The following is a 20359-nucleotide window of genomic DNA, read 5'->3' as shown; positions in this document are numbered from 1 at the left end:
GGTGTTTGCTGACTTCCCTGTACTTTATTGTAATTTTTAAATGTATGAAAATGAAAAAAAGTTTTTTAAAAACGCTACATGCAGTAACTAGTTCTTGAGGCCTATCCTCAGCTCCTTTACCCTCCTTGGGTTCTGCTGCTCCTCCTTGGAGCATTGGGCTCGGGAGCTGGCTGGCTGGCCAGAAACTGCTTAGCAGCTATGAGACCTGGACTACTTACTTAACCTACTGGGGACTCAGTATCTCCATCTTTATAAAGGGAATAAAAGAGCACTGACCTCACAGAGCTGAGGTGAAGACTCAATGAGTTCACTCAGGCCCAGTGCTTGGAACAGCCTGGCACACACTAAGGGCTACAAGTGTTTGATAACAACAACAACAATAATAATAATAAATCCTGTTTCTGGCTGGGCATGGTGACTCTTGCCTGTAATCCCAGCACTTTGGGAGGCCAAGGCGGGAAGATGGCTTGAGCCCAGGAGTTTGAGACCAGCCCTGGCAACATAGGCAGACCCCATCTCTACGAAAATTTAGCTGGGAGTGGTGGTGGGCACCTGTGGTCCCAGCTACTCAGGAGGCTGAGGTGGGAGGATTGATCGAGTCCCAGAGGCTGAGGCTGCAGTGGGCTGTGATCACACCACTGCACTCTAGCCTGGGCAACAGAGCAAGACCCTGTTTTGAGAAAGAAAAAATCCTGTTTCTGCTCATCCAGATTTACTTGATTTAATTAAAATGTTCATAGACATACTTTCAATACAAATCCCAAAATATTGAAGGACTCACCAGTGAACTAGTTTTTATCATGCTTCATCCCCCACTGTCATGTCCTAAGCCCTTCTCTCCTTCCCCAGTATGTCCTCTCCCGCCTCCCCTAGTCCTTTCTGTCTGTTCTCATCTCACTCTCGAGGGTGTGCCCCTGGGCTCTAAAACCTTCCTCTCTAACACTGGACTTGCTGAGGATGACTGAGACTATCATTTACAACTCAAGGGACATCAAGTCTGAAGTCTGGGTAAAGAAATATTTAGCAGCAACAAACTGTTACCTGGCGAGTCTGAGCCTTCTCAGACTGGAAGTAGCATTGAAGCTTCTCTTACCTTTCAAACTGCACCTTCTTATGTCCTCCTTCTTTAACATAGTCGAGAACCTGCTTCTGAGTCCGACCACTGAAACAGAGACCACAACAGGGAAGGGGAGAAATACCAAGGCGTTCTCATTTAAACACACAAATGATGCTTCAGGGCTTCACTTCCCCTCCTTCCCTAACTGGGAGAGATGCAGCAGGGTTGCTTGGCTAGCCAGGACTAAAAGCAATCCTAACAGACTCTGTATTTTTGGGTCCACTCAGTCTCTTGATATTTTCCTTGAATATACAGAAAAAATGTTCAATTAACTAAGCCCACTTGATAACTGTGTTTGGTTACTAAGCAACCATCCCAAGAGCCTGTACCTTTCGTGAAGGTAGGGATCACTGGGCTCAGTGCCTGGAACAGTATTTGACACATGGCAGACAATGATTTGTTAAAAATGAATGGAAAAGTTCACCAATAACATCCAAGTCCACATATTCTATGAAGCAACACCAAATGTTAGTAAGACACTGTACTTCTACAGAGAGAGAAATCCTTTCTGAGTTAGAGACTCCCGCTAGGCGTTTACCATGACTGGGTGGCTTTGTCTGGTGCCTCTGCTGTTCAAACAGAGCCCACTGGGATTAAGATACAAGCGCCCCCACTTGGCCATAGCTCCTGGAGGCCAATGAGCATTCACCTCCCTGACCTGCTGTGTGTCACAGCGGCTGTGAGAGGCAGGAGGAAAAACGTGCACCCAGCAAACAGAGGCACGAAGTGGCGACCTCACCTGAACCGAAATGATGACCCCCGGCTAAAGAGGACGGGCTTGGGCTTTGGTTTGGGCTCTTCAAAAAGTCTAAAGAAGGCATGATGTTCAACACAGATTTTCCAGAAGGACTTGCAGAAATCCCGACTGGCCATCAGGAATTCCAAGGTATCCTGGTACGCACTCTAAAAAGGGAAAATACAACGGTGGTTTTTTCCATTACCCATAGATACACCACTGAAATAGGAGAAAAGGGGCAGAAGATAGCTTTGTCCGATAAAGTTTTCGCTGTGTATTTTATTACAGCATGACCATCAGTGCAAAGACTTACTAAACTCTAGTTATTCTTAAGGACAAGATGTGGTCCCTAGTCCATCATTTTCTTCCCCACAGAATCTCTTAGACGGGTAACAGAAACAGCCACGTGGCTTCAATGGAAGTGACACCATTTTTTGACAGATTTCATATACAAATTATGTTTATTTGGCTTACATTTCCTTGAAAAACAAAACCCAGATACTGAAAGTCCCTTCCTGCCTCCTTAAAATCACTGAAACGCAACGTTCATCCTCTTCCTCATACTTCGTGTCAATGTTGGCTCTTACGTCGTTTCTCTGTGAAGTCGCCCACGGCTCCGGGCTCCAGGCCACCCCAGGAACTACACAGGAAATGAATTTTTTTTTTCTGGAGCACAAAGTGTCACTCTCGGCTGAAAAAAATCATGCCCTTTGATTCTGGAAAGGGGATATAGAAATTTTCTGCTCCCAATTGAAGTGGCCATATTATATAAACAAAAGTTACTACTGTCCTTAGCATTCCCAGCAGTTCTAACTATTTTGGGGTATCTCACAGTTTTGGGTGGACCCAACTTACAAACAAGCTGTGCTGCAGTTCTTTATTTATAAGGCAGCTTTTTGGAACTCCAGTGAATTTTTCCATGGAAAACCATTTAAAATGGGTATATGCTTCCCAGGTCGGGCCATGAAAACCTACTGAACCCAGATTGTAGCTACACTATAAGCCTAATTGCCATTTATCATCTTCTTTGCCATGGGAAAAAGAACTCTACATGCTGGTTGGGGACAGACGCCCAGGACACATCACCCACCTCCTCCGTCGCCATTTCTGGCAGACAAAGAAGAGGCTTCTCCTCCCTTCCCATCCCAGTCCTGGCGTAGGCCACAGTGTTAGGCGTGTTGTGGAAAGTAAGTGGGGAAGGGAACCTAATTAGCCCATGAAAATGAGTTCCACTGGGGGCTCAGGGCCTCCAGCAGGGATTGGGGAAGTCAGTCTATGCCTGGGGTAAGGCAGGATACTGAATGGGGTCTCCAGGTGTAGCCTGGGGCTGGATGCACAGCAATAGCACAGCTGAGGTTGTTTATCAGGAGGGGCTGCCTGAATCTGCGCAGGGAAATGACCCTCTCCCCAGGTACACGTTCATGTACCTCCTTTACGCTCTCTGTTTACCAACGATGACAGCCGTAGAGTTACCGACCATTTGGATACATCTGTCCTAGAGACGCTCGGCGTTTATGTGGACAAAAGCACCTGGGTAGCACTGGCCAGAGGTTCAGCGGAAGCCCTGCCAAGCAGACCTCCACCCCTTGCAGGACACACCCCATCCCATGGCTCAACAGGTCCCCTTTCCCGCCGGGACCACTTACATTGGCATCTGGCCGGAGCTTGATGAGAAAGCGCTTCCTCTTGAAGCTCAGCTTCCGCACCTTGGCCCAGTTGAAGGCATTGATCTTAGTGAAACCCTAAAAAGAAAGACAGTAGCAGTGAGCTAGGAAATGCATAACAAGCAACTTGGGAGTTGGTCTGTTTTGCTCATGGGAGCTAAAGGAAGAGGGCTGGCAGGCAGCTGCTCAGTAGAGATGACTTTTGCAGAGAACTCACAGGATCTGTGGCTATCGGATGATACCTGCTCCTGGATCATTATTTCTCACTAATTATAGGATTTTGGCATTCAAACTAAGTCTGCCTCTAGGGAGAGAAGAAACTAGCCAAGATAATGATGAAAAGAAAGATAAATAGAAATAAAAACCATGACAACCACCAAAATCATTAGCTGCCAGGACTTATGAAGTGCCAGGTACCATCCTGAGGGCTTTATATACTGTATCTTAACAACCCTGATATGATAAAACCCAGCAAGATGGACTTACTATTTTCATTTTATAGACATGGAAACTGCAACGTGGATTTATTTTAATTTGCTGCAAATGACACGTTTAATGTGGCAGAAAGAGACTTCCAAGCACACGCCTTCCTGGCAGCTATGGTTAACATTCAGCAGGTTTGCAATCAACTCCCTGCTTCATCCACGCTGGTCTGGCTCCTGGGCCCATCAAGCTTCCAACAGCACCGGTAGAACTGAGGATGGGGGGCCAGGCCTGCTGTGTGTCTTCAAGGCCAGCACAGTCTCTGGGCCGGATTCACATGTCCTCATCGTCTTTGGCAGCCAGGGAGTCATTGTCTCCATCCAAGGTGGAGAAACAACGGGGAGCTGCCGGATACCAACTCCCATCTGCCCAGTCTCAGCTGAAATGAGAATTCCTCTGGAGCCCACTGGAACACCAGGCCTGTTCATTTAACGTGGCAAGAATGAAGCAATAGGGCACTGGCAAGAAGGTGGGTTCCGAGACACAGGCTTTGCACATGACTACATTACCCAGGTATTCCCAATACTTAGGGATTGTGTCAAACACAATCAAAGCACATTAATTCAATTGTGAGACACTTCTTTTCCTTCTTAATACTTTTTAGAAATGGTTCAGGATTGTGATTTGAAATTTAATGATAGTACTGAAAACTCCACTTGGCTTTATTGTTTTTCTTTTTGAGACAGTCTTGCTCTGTCACCCAGACTGGAGGGCAGTTGTATGATCTTGGCCCACTGCAACCTCTGCTTCCCAAATTCAAGCGATTCTCCTGCCTCAGCCTTCCAAGTAGCTGGGATTACAGGTACACGCCATCATGCCCAGCTAATTTTTGTATTTTTAGTAGAGACGGGGTTTCACCATGTTGACCAGGCTAGTCTCGAACTCCTGACCTCAGGTGATCCACCCGTCTCCGCCTCCCAAAGTGCTGGGATTACAGGCGTGAGCGACCGCGCCCGGCCTATTGTTTCTCTTATCCGATACTCAGAGGCTATGCATGCAGGTCAAAAACTGTCAAGAAAAAATCCGCCTTGAATACCACACTGCTCTCACAATGTCACTCCCTACTACCTGGCAGGAAGCCAACTTAACTCTTCTTGGGATGTGATTATGTAATAATTATGCTGTCATAAACTTCTGGTGCATGAATAGAGAATCCCTGGAACTCTTTTGGTAAAAGATAAGGGGGAAATATAAGCAAACCTGGAAGAGCTCAATAAAGGGTTTTAGGTCCTGAACATATTTACACCTTCCTAACTGGGTGAAATCTGATCCTATTTCATGAGAAAGGCAGGTGCTTTCTCTATATCCCTTTGAAACTAAAAGCACAGGTTACCCACTTGTGTCGAAAAGGAATGTACTGAACAGCCTTTTGGGGGTGATGAATATGTTCATTCTGTTGGTTTTGTGGGGAATTTTACAGGATATACATATATATAATAAAAACCTATCAAACTATGCACTTCAAGTGTGTGCACTTTATTGTACGTCAACAATACTTCAATAAGGCTATTAAGAGAGAAGCATTGATCAATGAAACAGTCCAATAGCAGAATGATCAATAGAGCACACATTTTAGAGTGCAGAGAATCATTATGTCTTTAAGTAGAATACAAGTAAGAATTCAAGTGCAGTATGTGTTTTGCTACAAAATTGCAAGAATATGGCTTTTATGAATTTATAAAACTGCTGTATCTTAAAAGTGTGCCTAACACTCTTTAAGTATATCTGAAGTCCCGACCAAATAAGCTGGCTCAAGCCAAACTGTGTTTGAAAAAAAAAAAAAGGATCACATTACAGCAAAGTATCATCTGTAAGTGTGAAAAAGGTGTTTATTCGGGGACCTAAAATCTCGATTCCATTAGACTGTGTTCTAAGTGTAGGCCCATGGAGAGCTACATGTTTCTGTGATGCTACAAAGTCAATAAAACCAAACAAATCTGTAATGTGGATTCCCAAAACAGGGCAAAGGTAAGTGAAATAGAATCTGGGAGCTGAGGGCCTGGGAAACAGAAAGCCTGAGAGGAGGTTAATTTTTCTTTGTTCGCCGAAAAATAACGATCAGAGGTCTTAGCCCACTGAATATGAATCAGAGTTGAAGGGCCAGCTCTTCTCTCTCTGTCACCAAGGGAACCAGGCCGTGTTCTCAAGGCTCTCACCTGAAACACTAGAATTCCCGTGTTGGCAACGGCCAGATTGATCTTCGTGCCTTCCCTGTCCTTGGCCGGGTGCAACCGGATTCCATACATCTCTAGCCGACGGGCAATCTCTAGGAGCTGGAAATCTGATTCTGCTGGTGTTTGTCCACTGACAAAACAAAAATTAAACAGAAAGGCCAGGAGATTTGAATTCCCTGTGTCTATTAATTTGAGATTAAGAAGCTTCTCCTGGGAAATAAAAAGGCATTTCATCACAAACACTGGGGCTACCCGATCAGATGACACCCAACCTCCCATTCACTGTAACCCAAAGTCTAGCAGCTAGGACAAAACCTCCACTGCTCATGGAACATAAAACCCCAAAAGTCTCCAAACTCAGCCAGTTTTTTTTTTTTTTGGAATCTCAAAGAGTTTCCTTTAAGGTCATATAAAAGCAAAACACCACTGGGTTAAAACAAGATTTTAGTTGCTTTCAATAACCTAAACCTGCAAGCAAAGTTCAAGAGAACACTTTTTCACATGGCCGTCAGGCTCCAATGCTTCCTTAAAACAACAACCAAAAGTACCATGAGTCCTTTGAAAATATTAATCCAAACAAAAACAAAAATGCAGATGCTATGAAGGTTCTGGATTTTCACGATACTCTGACCTTGTCCCTAGGTGACCACGTCCCTTTCCCAATTTGTCATTAGCTTGATGACTGGATGGTCCTTTGCTCTTACTTTCTCTTTTGTTTCAAAGCATGGGCATCCTTAAACTCCAGGCTTCAGTGGGTGACCTGTGCTTCTGAGAGCCCAGGATGAATCACCACATCCCAATGAGCCTCTGTGATCTTCTTCCCTCACGCTTTGTGTTTTTCTCCACGACAGTTTGTGTGGGGGGTGGAGGGATGTACACCCATGTAGGTTGGAGGCAGAGAGAACCGGCTCAGAGGGTATATGAAGCCAGGAATGAGACTTACATGTGGTTATGGTGAAATTCCACGATTTTGTCCTCTAGTGCGTCTTGCTGAGGTATGTATTTATTTTTTGCTAAGTGCTCTCTGTCCAAGGCTTCATCAAAATCCCCAATCTCAGCTAAAAAGAAACAGAAAGAAAAACAGGTCACGTAGGAATGACACTTCCCAGTTTGTCAATATTCCCCAGTGAGCCAAACAGAAGCTAGCAGACAACATAAGGTGAGCCCAGTTGGTGGGGAACATCAGAAGGGCCAGATCTCAGAGACGGGATGCGAGGATACATTTATCAATTGTGGTGATGCAAGAAGACAGTTTTCTCTCCTCCTCATCTCTATCAGTCAGAAAGAATCTTCAAGGTCAGGCACAGTAGCTCATGCCTGTAATCTCAGCACTTTGGGAGTCCAGGACGGGTGGATCACTTGAGGTCAGGAGTTCGAGATCAGCCTGGGCAACATGGCGAAACCTCGTCTCTACCAAAAATACAAAAATTGGCTGGGTACGGTGGCAGGCACCTGTAATCCCAGTGACTTGGGAGGCTGAGGCAGGAGAACTGCTTGAACCCGGGAGGTGGAGGCTGCAGTGAGCCGAGATCGTGCCACTGCACTCTAGCCTGGGCGACAGAGCAAGACTCCATGTTCCCCCCCGCCCCCCCCCCACAAAAAAAAGCCTCAGAATCATCCATCTTCAGCCATACCTGCTCCCGGTTTTTCTTTTCTCCCCATCCACCTGGGGAGGTTCTTGGCAGTAAATTCTACACATGTGGGTGACAACCGTATGACCTCCTAAAAAGCCCTAAAACTTCAGGACTTTATAAACATCAAAGTGAAACTCTTATATATTAGCAATGACTAGTGCAAAACCCAAATGCTTTATCATGTAGAGAAAAGAAGAATGTCAGTGGGTGCAAAGGTAGATAATCTAATGCTTAAAAAAATTATGAGTTTATTAAACTTTTCGTAGTCTTGTCAGAAATAACAGATCAGATTGCAAAGTCTTATACGTTTTTATCTGTGAGAAATATAATTCTCACATAACCTTGTTTTCTCACATAACCTCAAGACAGTCCTCAATACTGCTGGAATGTGGAAAGTTAAAGGATAGAGCTTTAAAATCAGACGTGCGCCTTAACAACACTAGTTCAAGGTCAATGTAAACCAATTGTTACACCTCTGAGACAGCACACCTTTTTCTTTGTATCACATATACTGTATAACAAGCTTCATAAAAAATAGCCTAATGACCAGGGCCCAGCTGTTTTGATAAAAACCAAGGGAACTGTTGCTATGAAACTCACCTTTCATTCTGTCACATGAAGCAGCTTGTCACACTTAGGGCAATGCACTCCAGCAATCAAGCAGGACATGGCCTGGATGTTGCCATCAATCACGCCCACTGAGGATATCTGTTCTGCACGAAGCCATGCCAACTCACCTGGCAGCAGCCGGTGCACTGGAAGAACCCCTCCCTCACTTCCTCATCATCTGAAAGGCCAACAACACTATTTCCTAATTGCCTTTTCTGGACTGATTTCTCCCTTCCTAAATAGAGTAAAATTGCCACCCTCCATCACAGAAAATGGCACAGAAATGGGGGCATGCCTGGTCATACTGCCATCGTTATATGTTGCCTTGACAATAGAGGGCCTGGCTTCTCTGCAATTCCTTCTATCTGGTTCTCCAGGAAATGCAGCTGATGCTCATTATTCGAGGCAGTTATGATCTACAAGGTTACCATAAACACTGAATTAGCCATTCCTGAATCATTTCTCCTAGGGGAAATACGGGGTGAGTTTCCTAGAGTAGTCTTGAAACAACATTTTAGTTAACTGGCCGTGTCTTATGTGTGTTTCTGTTGAAAGCCATCTTAAATATACTTTGCCAATTTCTTCACATTGAGCTCATGGCCAACAGCAGCTGAACTCATGCCTGAACGATGCTTACCTAACACACATTTGCTCTATCAGGCAGATAGCACTGCACGCGGGGACACAAGACAGACAGTGCTTCAGCACAACGCCTGGGGACTGCTTTAAACAGTGAAATCACCAAAAATATGCACAAAAATGCGAAAAGCGTGGCACTAAATAGACCATGAAAAGGATACTTATTAACAGTACGAGAAAAAAAAAAAAACAGAAGGCAGAGCTTTGCCTCGTTTGACCACCACTGGGAATGCACATCAGGTGACTCCAATTTTTCGCCATCCTGGGCATGTCCACAAATGACCGTGAAAGCGCATGAGTGTTGATTTGGGGGTTACAAGTAAATAAGCGAATTTTCAAAGACAGAATCTGAGAATAATGAGCCCTGACTATCTATGGAGGAATTCCTTAAATCCGAAATGTCTTGTGAGCTTTATGTTTGGGCTTCTTAATTCCTATGAATCTTAGAACACGCTCTTTCCCATCATTCCATATAAAGAGAGCCGAATGGTCCAGTTTTTCCTTTGGCATCAGGGTGGAGACGTCTAATTCTCTTTTCTTCTGGGTCGCTTGTCTTTTCTTGCCCTCCTGTCACGCCATAGTGACATGACTATGAAACTCATTCGCTCCCCACATTTCTCCTCTTTGAAATGTGGAAATAGGCTGCTCCTTAAATTTCTGGAATTTGAAAACAGACACATACTCAAGATCTGACTTCCTTTTATTTTTTCCAAGACAGGGTCTCGCTCTGTCACCCAGGCTGGGGTGCGGTGGAGCGATCACGGCTCACTGCAGCCTTGACTTCAGGGTTCAAGTGACCCTCCCACCTCAGCTTCCCAAGTACCTGGGGCTACCGCCACATACCACCACACCTGGCTATTTTTTTTTATTTTGGGTAGAGACAGGCTCTCACTATGTTGCCCAGGCTAGTCTTGAACTCTTGGCCTCAAGCTAATTTTGTTTTTGTAGAGACGAGGTCTCGCTATGTTGCCTAGGCTGGTCTTGAACTCCTGGCCTCAAGAGATCCTCCTGCCTGGGTCTCCCAAAGCACTGGGATTACAGACGTGAGCCACCGCACCCAGCTGACTTCCTATTTTTTAAATGTTTTATGCTGAAAGTGTCACATCAGCTTATGCATATACTATATTCCTTAGCAGTCTACTCAGCAAAGTAATTAATAGGAAAAACAGCAGCAAACCAAAATCCTGTGATTTTAATAAATGGATGCAACTTCCCCAGAGGACAGGCGTGGACAAACCTGCCTTACCACGCGGAGCCCTCAGAGCAAGGACCACACGACCTGCACAAACGCAGCCCTGCCTCGCCTCCATGCTGCCCACGTGTGCTCTTTACATCAGGGCCAACTAGTAGCTGATTCTTCTCTTCATCAGCTTGTCCTTCTTAGTCAATCCAAAATAAATTAGAGAAAATTAAGTTCAAAATACTGCAGGGAAGATGCAAGGCCAGTGACAGAGGAACAAATGAAAAAATACAGACTATCTTAAAGACTCTATGCATTCAAGCCAAAGAAGGGAGGAAAATAAGACAACAGCAGATTGTGTGTATAGAGACGGAGAAGATGAACATCAGCTTACCAGACATAATTTTCCATTAGGGGTAATATAGTTTCTGCCAAAGGGAGATGACTTGACCCCTTATACCTTACCAATAATCACCAATAATTTAAATCACGACACAATCCACAGAAGACTCTATGAAATGCTTCCTTTCATGACTGAGTGCATGGGATGCTTAAAAATGCAGAAATGGGGCCTTACACATACCAGAAGATTTTAAGAATATTGTGTGTCTCATGACTGTATGTCAAATACCATGTAAACACTAGAGGAACTTCTCATCCCATCTATTTGCCTTTTGAGAAGGGAAGATTCTTTGGGGATTTTGAGCCACTTGCTGGTTTCTGGGGGGAAAATGGTATACTGGACTGAGACCATGGTTTTCTGGATGTCAGCGAATCTCCACTCCCAGATATGCAAGTGAAATTCACTATTGTTAACAGACCTTTATTTTTTTTAATTTACTTTTTTAATTGACAAAATAAAAATTATACATATTGGTCAGGCATGGTAGCTCATGCCTATAATCCCAGCACTTTGTGAGGCCAAGGTGGGAAGATCACTTGAGCTCAGGAGTTTGAGACTGGCCTGGGCAACACAGTGAGACCTCAGCTCTACAAAACAATAAAAGAAAAAATTAGCTAGACCTGATGGCACGTGCCTATAGTCCCAGCTACTCAGGAGGCTGAGGCAGGAGGATTGCCTGATTCCAGGAGGTCAAGGCTGCAGTGAGCCGTGATTGAGAGACTACACTCCAACCTGGGTGACAGAGACTGTCTAAAAAAAAAAAATATGGGGGGGGGGATATATTTATAGTGAACATCATCTTTTGATATATGTACGCATTGTGAAATGGCTAAATTAAGCTAATTAACATATGTATTACTGCCCATATTTATTTATTTATTTATTTATTTTTGTGGTAAGAACACTTAAAATCTACTCTCCTTTTTTTTCTTTTAGACAGAGTCTCACTCTGTCGCCCAGGCTGGAGGGCAGTGGGGTGCCTCCCAGGTTCAATGATTCTCCTGGCTCAGCCTCCCAAGGAGCTGGGACTACAGGCGCCCACCGCCACCACACCCAGCTAATTTTTGTATTTTTAGTAGAGACAAGGTTTCACCATGTTGGCCAGGCTGGTCACGAACTCCTGACCTCAAGTGATCCACCCGCCTCGGCCTCCCAAAGTGCTGGGATTACAGGCGTGAGCCACTGTGCCTGGCCAAAATCTACTCTTTAGTGTAACAGACCTTTAAAGAAAAAAACACAGGAGGAAAGAAGTACACGACTAAATGGCATCGGGAATCTTTGAGTAAGGTCAATTTCTCTTCTGCTTACAAAATGCCAAGGGTCAGAGACATTTTATGAAGTTACTATTTCAATAAGGAAGCTTCATTTTAAAGTTTTATGTTGTTTGGAAAAGGAGGGTTGCAGGGGAATAAGGATAAAGGAAATTAATGTTTACTGAATACCTAGCATGTACTGGGTACACAGTTGGCCCTCTCTATCTGTGGGTTCCATATTCAAGGATTCAACCAACCATGGATTGAAAATACTTAGGAAAAAATACTGCATCTATATCAAACATCTAAGATATTTTTTCCTGTCATTATTCCCCGAATAATATAATGTAACTACATAGCATTTACATTGCATTAATTATTATAAGTAACCTAGAGATGATTTACAGTCTATGGGAGGATATATGTAGGTTATATGCAAATACGACACCATTTTATATCAGGGACGTGAGCATCCTCAGTTTTTGGTGTCCTTGGGAGGTCCTGCAGCCAATACCACATGGACATTAAAGGACAACTGTGTATGCCACCATTTAATTTTTACAGCCTTATGAAAAGGATTCTATTATTCTCATGTTCCAAAAGAAATGGAGGCTGGGGGGTTAGTAACCTGCCAGGGTCGCCAACCAACGAACAGAAATCAGGTCTGCCAGACTCAAAGCCTCTTCTCCCTCCTCTCCCTCCTCTCCCTTTCCACTATCATTTTATGAAGAGGGGAGACCAAACACAGGAAAGGTAAAAATTACATTAAGTTCTGTGCTAAGGATTCCTCCCCTGTAAAATAAGGATAATGACAGACTTGATCTCAAGGGGCTGTTAGAATTAAATGAGATTTTATATATATATATAAAATATACATATATGATATATATAATATATAATATATAATATATAATATCTTATAATATATATGATATATATTTTATTTTATATATAAAATATATATGATATATGATATATAATATATATTTTATATAATATATTATATATCATATATAATATATATTTTATATAATATATGATATATGATATATAATATATATTTTATATAATATATGATATATCATATATAATATATATTTTATATAATATATTATATATCATATATAATATATATTTTATATAATATATTATATATCATATATAATATATATTTTATATAATATATTATATATCATATATAATATATATTTTATATTATCTATATTATATATGATATATAATATATAATGTAATATATAATATATTATATATAGTATATATAATATATTATAAAATATATAATATATAATATATTATAAAATATATAATATATATTATAAAATATATAATATATATTATAAAATATATAATATATATTATAAAATATATAATATATAATATATATTATAAAATATATAATATATAATATAAAATATATAATATATAATATATATTATAAAATATAAAATATATAATATATATTATAAAATATATAATATATAATATATATTATAAAATATATAATATATAATATATATTATAAAATATATAATATATAATATATATTATATAGTGCTGACACATGGTCAGGCTTAATAAAGATACCTTTTTTTTTGTTTTTTTTCGTGCCCATGTCATTTTTTTCAAATTGGTAAGAAAACATCTATCTAATAAGTGCTCATATTCAAAAAACAAGAAGATACGCATCATCTGAAACACCTTACTGTACTAGACTAAGGCAATTTTTTGACTACTGAGAGAGACACTTCCGATAAACCTTTGTAAATCTAGTGAACTAGGCACATATCAGGATAGGAGGGGACTGATTATACGAGATGAATTCATATACAGTGGAAATGTAAAAGGTGATATGATAGCACAACTTTCCTTTATAGTAGTGCTTATTATACATTAAGTGTTATACCCACAATTACCTTTCTGAAACATAATGTGTATATTTTATTTCAAGTAATTTCTGCCTTGGTCAAGAGGGAAAAAACACCCAGGTGGCTTGTCAGCAAGCCTGGAGATGAGCATAATCTGATTCATCCTTTGTCTATATTAAGGCAAATTAAAATATCTAGGGTCCAGCTCCATTAATCCAGCATGAGTCTTGGTTTACTGAATTCTGGAGAGCAAAAATCTCTAGAGAGAAGTGAAATCTGTGGCAGTATGATGTCTTAAGGCTACTATGCCATATTCAATGATAAAGTTTAAATCCAAGAACAGGACAGAACAAGTTTAGTCTATTTGGCAACCATCCATCCAAGCTTATCCTTTAAGACAACTGAAGTATCAACTGCGTACTAGTCCTTGAAGAAAGACAAACACCTGAACAGAAAGTACAAGAGTTAACATTTGGGGATATGCATATTAAATGACATCAGGAGTATTGTTTTTCTCTTCCACCCGTAGGCCTTCATACGAACAGCAAAAATAACACAAAAACATTGACACTTTCTTTTTTGGTGGATGTGATTTTTTTCCCGTCAATCAGATCACTGTGTTATTTTGAACATGATTTTCAAAGGAAACCAATAGAACTTACATTGCACAATGTGTGAAATCAAGAGAGCTGCGCTGGTGTCATTACACGTCAACCTGCCTTGAGCCAAGTCCTGCTTCACCTGCAGCGCGAACAGGTACCTGCGAAGATCAACAGAGCTGGGCGTCAGGCAAAGAGGGCAGGAGGTCACCGGGAACCTGGCCTCACCATGAGAGGCCAAGGAGAGGGATGCAAACCCCAACCACGAAGTCTGCATGGGCTGGAACGGATTCCAGCTGCCATTCACTGCAGTGTAAATATCTCCCTCCAAAATACAAAGAGATGTATGCTATCATCTTTTCACAGTATGAATAATATGTTTCATTTTATATAGGGGGAGAGAGCCATAAAAATGTGAGACCATAACCTAGCATGCTATATATTTTTGTAGGGTACAGGAAATATTTACATTTTTTTCACAGAATCAGTCATCCATACTCTAACATGGTTCTGTGGCTCAGACAATAACAGCAGTTTATTATGGTGAGTCAGAGGATTGCCAATGAAATGAGAAAAACAACGGGGTGTCTTTTTTTTTGTGGTGTAACTACTTCCATAAGACCCAGTTACCAGATTTGTAAAAATCCATTTTCTTTTCTTTTTTTTTTTTGAGACAAAGTCTCGCTCTGTCGCCAGGCTGGAGTGCAGTGGCGTGATCTCAGCTCACTGAAACCTCCACCTCCCGGGTTCAGGCAATTCTCCTGCCTCAGCCTCCCGAGTAGCTGGGACTACAGGTGCACGCCACCACACCCAGCTAATTTTTTGTATTTTTAGTAGAGACGGGGTTTCACCATGTTGGCCAGGATGGTCTCGATCCCTTGACCTCATGATCTGCCCACCTCGGCCTCCCAAAGTGCTGGGATCACAGGCATGACCCACTGCACCCGTTCAATTCTTTTCTTTATATTGTGGTATTAAGCATGTCAACATTTTTGGTCTAAGAGAAAAAATACATTTGTAAATCAAAGACATTAAGTAAAAACTGTGCAACAGCAAACAGGCATATGAAAAGATGCTCAACATCACTGATCATCAGAGAAATGCAATCAAAATTATAATGAGATATCATCTCACCCCAGTTAAAATGGCTCATATCCAAAAGATAGGCAGTAACAAATGCTTGGATGTGGCAAAAAAAACCACAAAAAAACCTCATGTACTATCGGTGGAAATGTAAATTAGTACAACCACGATAGAGAACAGTTTGCAGGTTCCTGAAAAAACTAAAAATAGAGCTACCATATGACCCAGCAATCCCAGTACTAGGTGTGTACCGAAAAGAAAGGAAAACAGTATGTCAAAGAGATATCTGCACTCCCATGTTTACTGCAGCACCATTCACAACAGCCAAGATTTGGAGGAAACCTAAGTGTCCATCCACAGATGAACGGACAAAGAAAATGGGGTATGTATACACAGTGGATTACTATTCAGCCATAAACAAGGAGATCTTGTCATTTGCACAGCATGATTGGAACTGGAGGTCATTATGTTAAGTGAAATAAGCCAGGCACAGAAAAACAAACTTCACATGTTCTCACTTATTTTTGGGAGCTAAAAATTAAAACAATTGAACTCATGGAGAGAGAGAGCAGAATGAAGTTACCAGAGGCTGGTAAAGGTAGAGGGAGTGGGGATAGTTAATGGGTCCAAAAAAATGAGATAGAATGAATAAGATCTAATATTTGATAGCACAACTGGGTGACTACAGTCAATAATAATTTACTATACTTTAAAAATAATGGAAGAGTATAATTGGATTGTTTGTAACACAAAGGATAAATACTTAAGGTCATAGATACCACTCCCTGCCCCGCAACAAGACAAAACCAAACCGAACCTGTACAATGTTAAAATGGATGTGAAAATAATGATACGGACTCATAGATTTTTAGATATCTAGTTTACCTGCTGCCTGAGAACAGTGTCCTCTCAGTAGCACCCTTTGCAATCAGATTCTGTCCCTCATACAATTACCTGTTGGGGCCGCACGCTGTGGCTCCCAGCACTTTGGGAGGCCGACGCGGGTGGATCACCTGAAGTCAGGAGTTTAAGACCAGCCTGGACAACATGGCAAAACCCTGTCTCTACTAAAAATATAAAAATTAGCCGGGTGTGGTGATGCGCCCCTGTAATCCCAGCTACTCGGGAGGCTAAGGCAGAAGAATCACTTGAATCCGGGAGGTGGAGGTTGCAGTGAGCCGAGATTGCACCACTGCACTCCAGCCTGGGTGACAAGAGCGAAACTCTGTCTCAAAACAAAAACAAAAACAATAAAAACAACAAAAAACAATTACCTGTTGGAAGGATAGAGAGATAGGGCCTTGGAGACATGGTAGATTCCAGGCAGATCAAAGCATCTCCTTATTTAAAATTGGTAACCCAAGGCAAAGAATTGAGTGTGTAACCTGCCTGGCCAGAGGAAAGGGTGTTTCAGGACAGCCAAGTAGTTGAAGAAAGGTTTTACAGGTTTATCTCCCATAAAGTAAAATTTTGCCTCAAGTATTTGGCAAAAAAATTATAAGTGCCAATTTGTAACATAGCAATAATAATAGAATTAGAAAATCCTCATTCCACAAACTCTAAAGAAATTATTGACTCCAGCCAGGATTATCAATGGGTGAAAAAACCATGTAGGAGACTGGACAGTCACATAAGGCAAAGGTAATATGACTTTACCTGGCAAAAGAATAATCAGAATGTCACCACCTGAATCCAATGAACAATCTCTAATCATTAATGAAATATGAAGCACACAACATCACTTACGACAGACTCCAGCCCAAATGTTTAAGTGTATCAGTCAAGCCCTAGAATGAATTTCCTGTCCTCTCCAAACCTCATGTTGAGATTTCATCCTGAGTGCTGGAGGTGGGGCCCAGTGAAAGGTGTTTGGGTTGTCAAGGCAGATCCCTTATGAATAGACTAATGCCCTCCCTTGGGGGTGAGTGAGTTCTCACTCTGTTACTTCCTGTGAGAGCTGGTTGTTACAAAAAGCCTAGCACCTCCCCGTTCCGCCCACCTCCTCTCCCACCATGTGATCTCTGCACATGCCAGCTCCCCTTTGCCTTCTACCAAGAGTGGAAGCAGCCTGAGGCCCTCAGCAGATGTCAATGCCCAATCTTGAACTTTTTAGCCATCCAGAATCATGAGCAAAATAAACCTTTTTTCTTTATAAATTACCCTGCCTCAGGTATTCCTTTATAGCAGCATAGAACAGACTATGACTTCCAGTTTTGGAAAAATACAAAGGATAGAGGAACAAGTTAAACAGTACCACAAGAAAGCTAGCAGGCAAATTCAGAAAGTAGGATACTGTGTAGTATAGCTGGTCCAGTTTCTTCAACAAGATGCTATCATGAGGAAAAGAAAATGAGGGACTAACTTACATAGGCCCAGATGACATACTAACTAGATGCAATATGTGGTCCTAGAGTGGATCTGTTTTTTTTAATTGATTGATTGATTAATTGACTGATTGAGACAGAGTCTTGCTCTGTTTTCCAGGCTGGAGTGCAGTGGTACAATCACTGCTCACTGCAGCCTCAACCTCTGGGGGCTCAAGCAATCCTCCTGCCTCAGCCTCCAGAGTAGCTGTGATTACAGGTACACACCATCATGCCCAGCTAATTTTTTAAATTTTTTGTAGAGACAGGTCTCCCTGTGTTGCCCAGGTTGGTCTCAAACTGCTAGGCTCAAGACATCCTCCTGCTTCAGCCTCCCAAAGTGCTGGGATTACAGATGTGAGCCACTGTGCCTAGCCAACCTTATTTTAGAATAAACAGATACAAAGGACAGTTAGGGGATAAATAGGGAAATGTGAATATGGCCAATGTATCAGATGAGATGAAAAGTACATATGTATGCATAGAAAAATTCAGAAAGGATATCTTACTAATGTGACGGGCAATGGGAATGCAATGTTTCTACTTTCTTAGTCTTATTCGTCTATTCTAACTTTCTACAATGTATGTTTACTACTATTATAATAATGAAAGGGTATTTTTGATTTTCAAAAGGGCCTTTAACAGTATTAGCCACAGAGGTTTCCATAAGAACTAAATGAGATACACGGAAAACACTATTAGAACAAAAATATTCAATAAAAGTTGGCAGTTTTTAAAAATAAAAGAATAATCCATTTTAAGTCATTTAGGAAATTTTATTATTAAGAACTAAAAAACCACAGCAGCGATTGTATAACCAGCAAAAAGTGCCCTACAGACTACAGACCTACCAGTGGGACTTTCTCTGACCTCCCTAATTTTATTCTTGTTCTCTTGCTCTACCCTTCTGTCTCTCCCCCCAACCCCCTTTCTGTGTGTGTGTGTGTGTGTGTGTGTGTGTGTGTGTGTGTCTGTCTGTCTGTCTCTGGAAAGTCAAAAGGAAGAAAAGCAGAGAATATAAAACAATCTAAACCTCATGTGGGAGGCGGGAATACAAACTATCGTGCTGGATTATAGTCACTGTCCTTTGAGCCCAACACTTTGTAGAGCTACAAATTTCTCACCGGTTTTTCATTAAATAGGAGGGCTTCATGTTTTAAAATGACATTCTGAATATTTTACCTGTTTTAAAATGACATTCTGAATATTTTACCATTTATCATTTCAAACGTGAGGTTCTGTGTTCACAAAGAGGTTTTCAGGGACAAATGCATGGGCAGTCTGGCAGGCTCTGGGGACCTTTGGTGACAATCACACATGGGCTACGAGATGGCATCAGGTTCTGAAAACACACACGCTTACTGGGAGAGCACAAGGCTATTTTGAAGGCTGAAGGAAGAACGTGACTCCCCCTGATTACATGGACTCTTCCTGATCCAAGGCCCTTGTAACATGAGAAGTAGCTTCCTGGGTACTAACTCTGTCCACTTTTCTTACCATGAGCTGTAAGCTGAGCATGCTGGCCGCGATGCTAACTTTAGAGATTTTGCAACACCTTTAGTACTGTCCACTGAAGCAATTCCAATCAGTCTCACGAGAGCTAGAGGCTAAGTTTTACTTGGTGGGCACTAAATAAAATTGAACCGGTAAACACAATGAAAACATAAAGCGCTCAAAATGGAATCAAGTTTCCTTAGCAGAAGAGTGGACGTGAGGAGAGCCCACCTCTCACGTGAGGAGAGGACAATGATTATGGCAGGAGCAGACAGAGGGACTTCACTCCTAGGGACTGCAAGAGTCACACATCATACCCATTTGATGCCTTGCTTTCAATATGAATAATTTATTTCATCTGGAAAACCACCATCTTCCCCCTTTTCTTATTACATATAAGCAATTTAGAATTCTCCTGCAGTCTAAGAGAACACTTCAGCAGGGTGTGCAGGGCGCAGAGCAGCATGTTCTGATAGGGTCCCCTCACCTATAAGAACACAGGCAAGTAGAAGCTGGATCCAACTGAAGACGGGATGCCCAGAGAGAAGGGGAAGAACAAAGGGTGGCTAAACATGGCACAAGGAAAGTGATTCCAAGCCATGCGATAAGAAAAACTGAGATCATGTGGCAGGGTGCAGTGACTCAGGCCTGTAATGCCAGCACTTTGGGAGGCCAAGACAGGCAGATCATGAGGTCAGGAGTTCGAGACCAGCCTGGCCAATATGGTGAAACCCCGTCTCTACTAAAAATACAAAAATTAGCTGGGTGTGGTGGCACGTGCCTGTAGTCTCAGCTACTTGGGAGGCTGATGCAGAAGAATCGCTTGAACCTAGGAGGCGGAGGTTGCAGTGAGCCAAGATCGTGCCATTGCACTCCAGCCTGGGCGACAGAGCGAGACTCCATCTCCAAAAAAAGAAAAAAGAAAAACTGGGATCATCTTTTCCAAAGACCCTCACTCGTTGTTTTGAGGCTGCACCCAGGAGTCAATACGCTTCTCCTTCTAGGTGTCTGGGTGCTGCTGTCAATAGGATGGCATTCCACC

General features: G+C 41.9%; 1 protein-coding gene across 7 annotated transcripts in view; it reads right to left on the bottom strand.

Moving 5' to 3' along the window:
• The window catches only part of FARP1 (FERM, ARH/RhoGEF and pleckstrin domain protein 1), a 311995-nt gene that overhangs the window by 57975 nt on the left and 233661 nt on the right, over positions 1-20359 (bottom strand). For 6 of the 7 annotated variants that reach the window (XM_063792622.1, XM_016925462.4, XM_009427148.5 and 3 more), the window contains exons 6-11: positions 14441-14538; positions 7118-7232; positions 6157-6304; positions 3500-3595; positions 1857-2020; positions 1094-1162 (exon numbers count right to left, since the gene is read on the bottom strand). In XM_063792622.1, coding sequence (XP_063648692.1) covers positions 1094-1162; positions 1857-2020; positions 3500-3595; positions 6157-6304; positions 7118-7232; positions 14441-14538 — 690 coding nt within the window. Of the gene's footprint in view, positions 1-1093; positions 1163-1856; positions 2021-3499; positions 3596-6156; positions 6305-7117; positions 7233-8408; positions 8514-14440; positions 14539-20359 lie in introns of those variants that run through there. The other variant, XM_016925463.4, reaches the window with a different exon arrangement.

The sequence above is a fragment of the Pan troglodytes genome, chromosome 14, assembly GCF_028858775.2.
Source record: "Pan troglodytes isolate AG18354 chromosome 14, NHGRI_mPanTro3-v2.0_pri, whole genome shotgun sequence".
Taxonomy (NCBI): domain Eukaryota; kingdom Metazoa; phylum Chordata; class Mammalia; order Primates; family Hominidae; genus Pan; species Pan troglodytes.
Note: the sequence above shows the minus strand (reverse complement) of the source record. Positions and strands in the feature narration are given on the sequence as shown.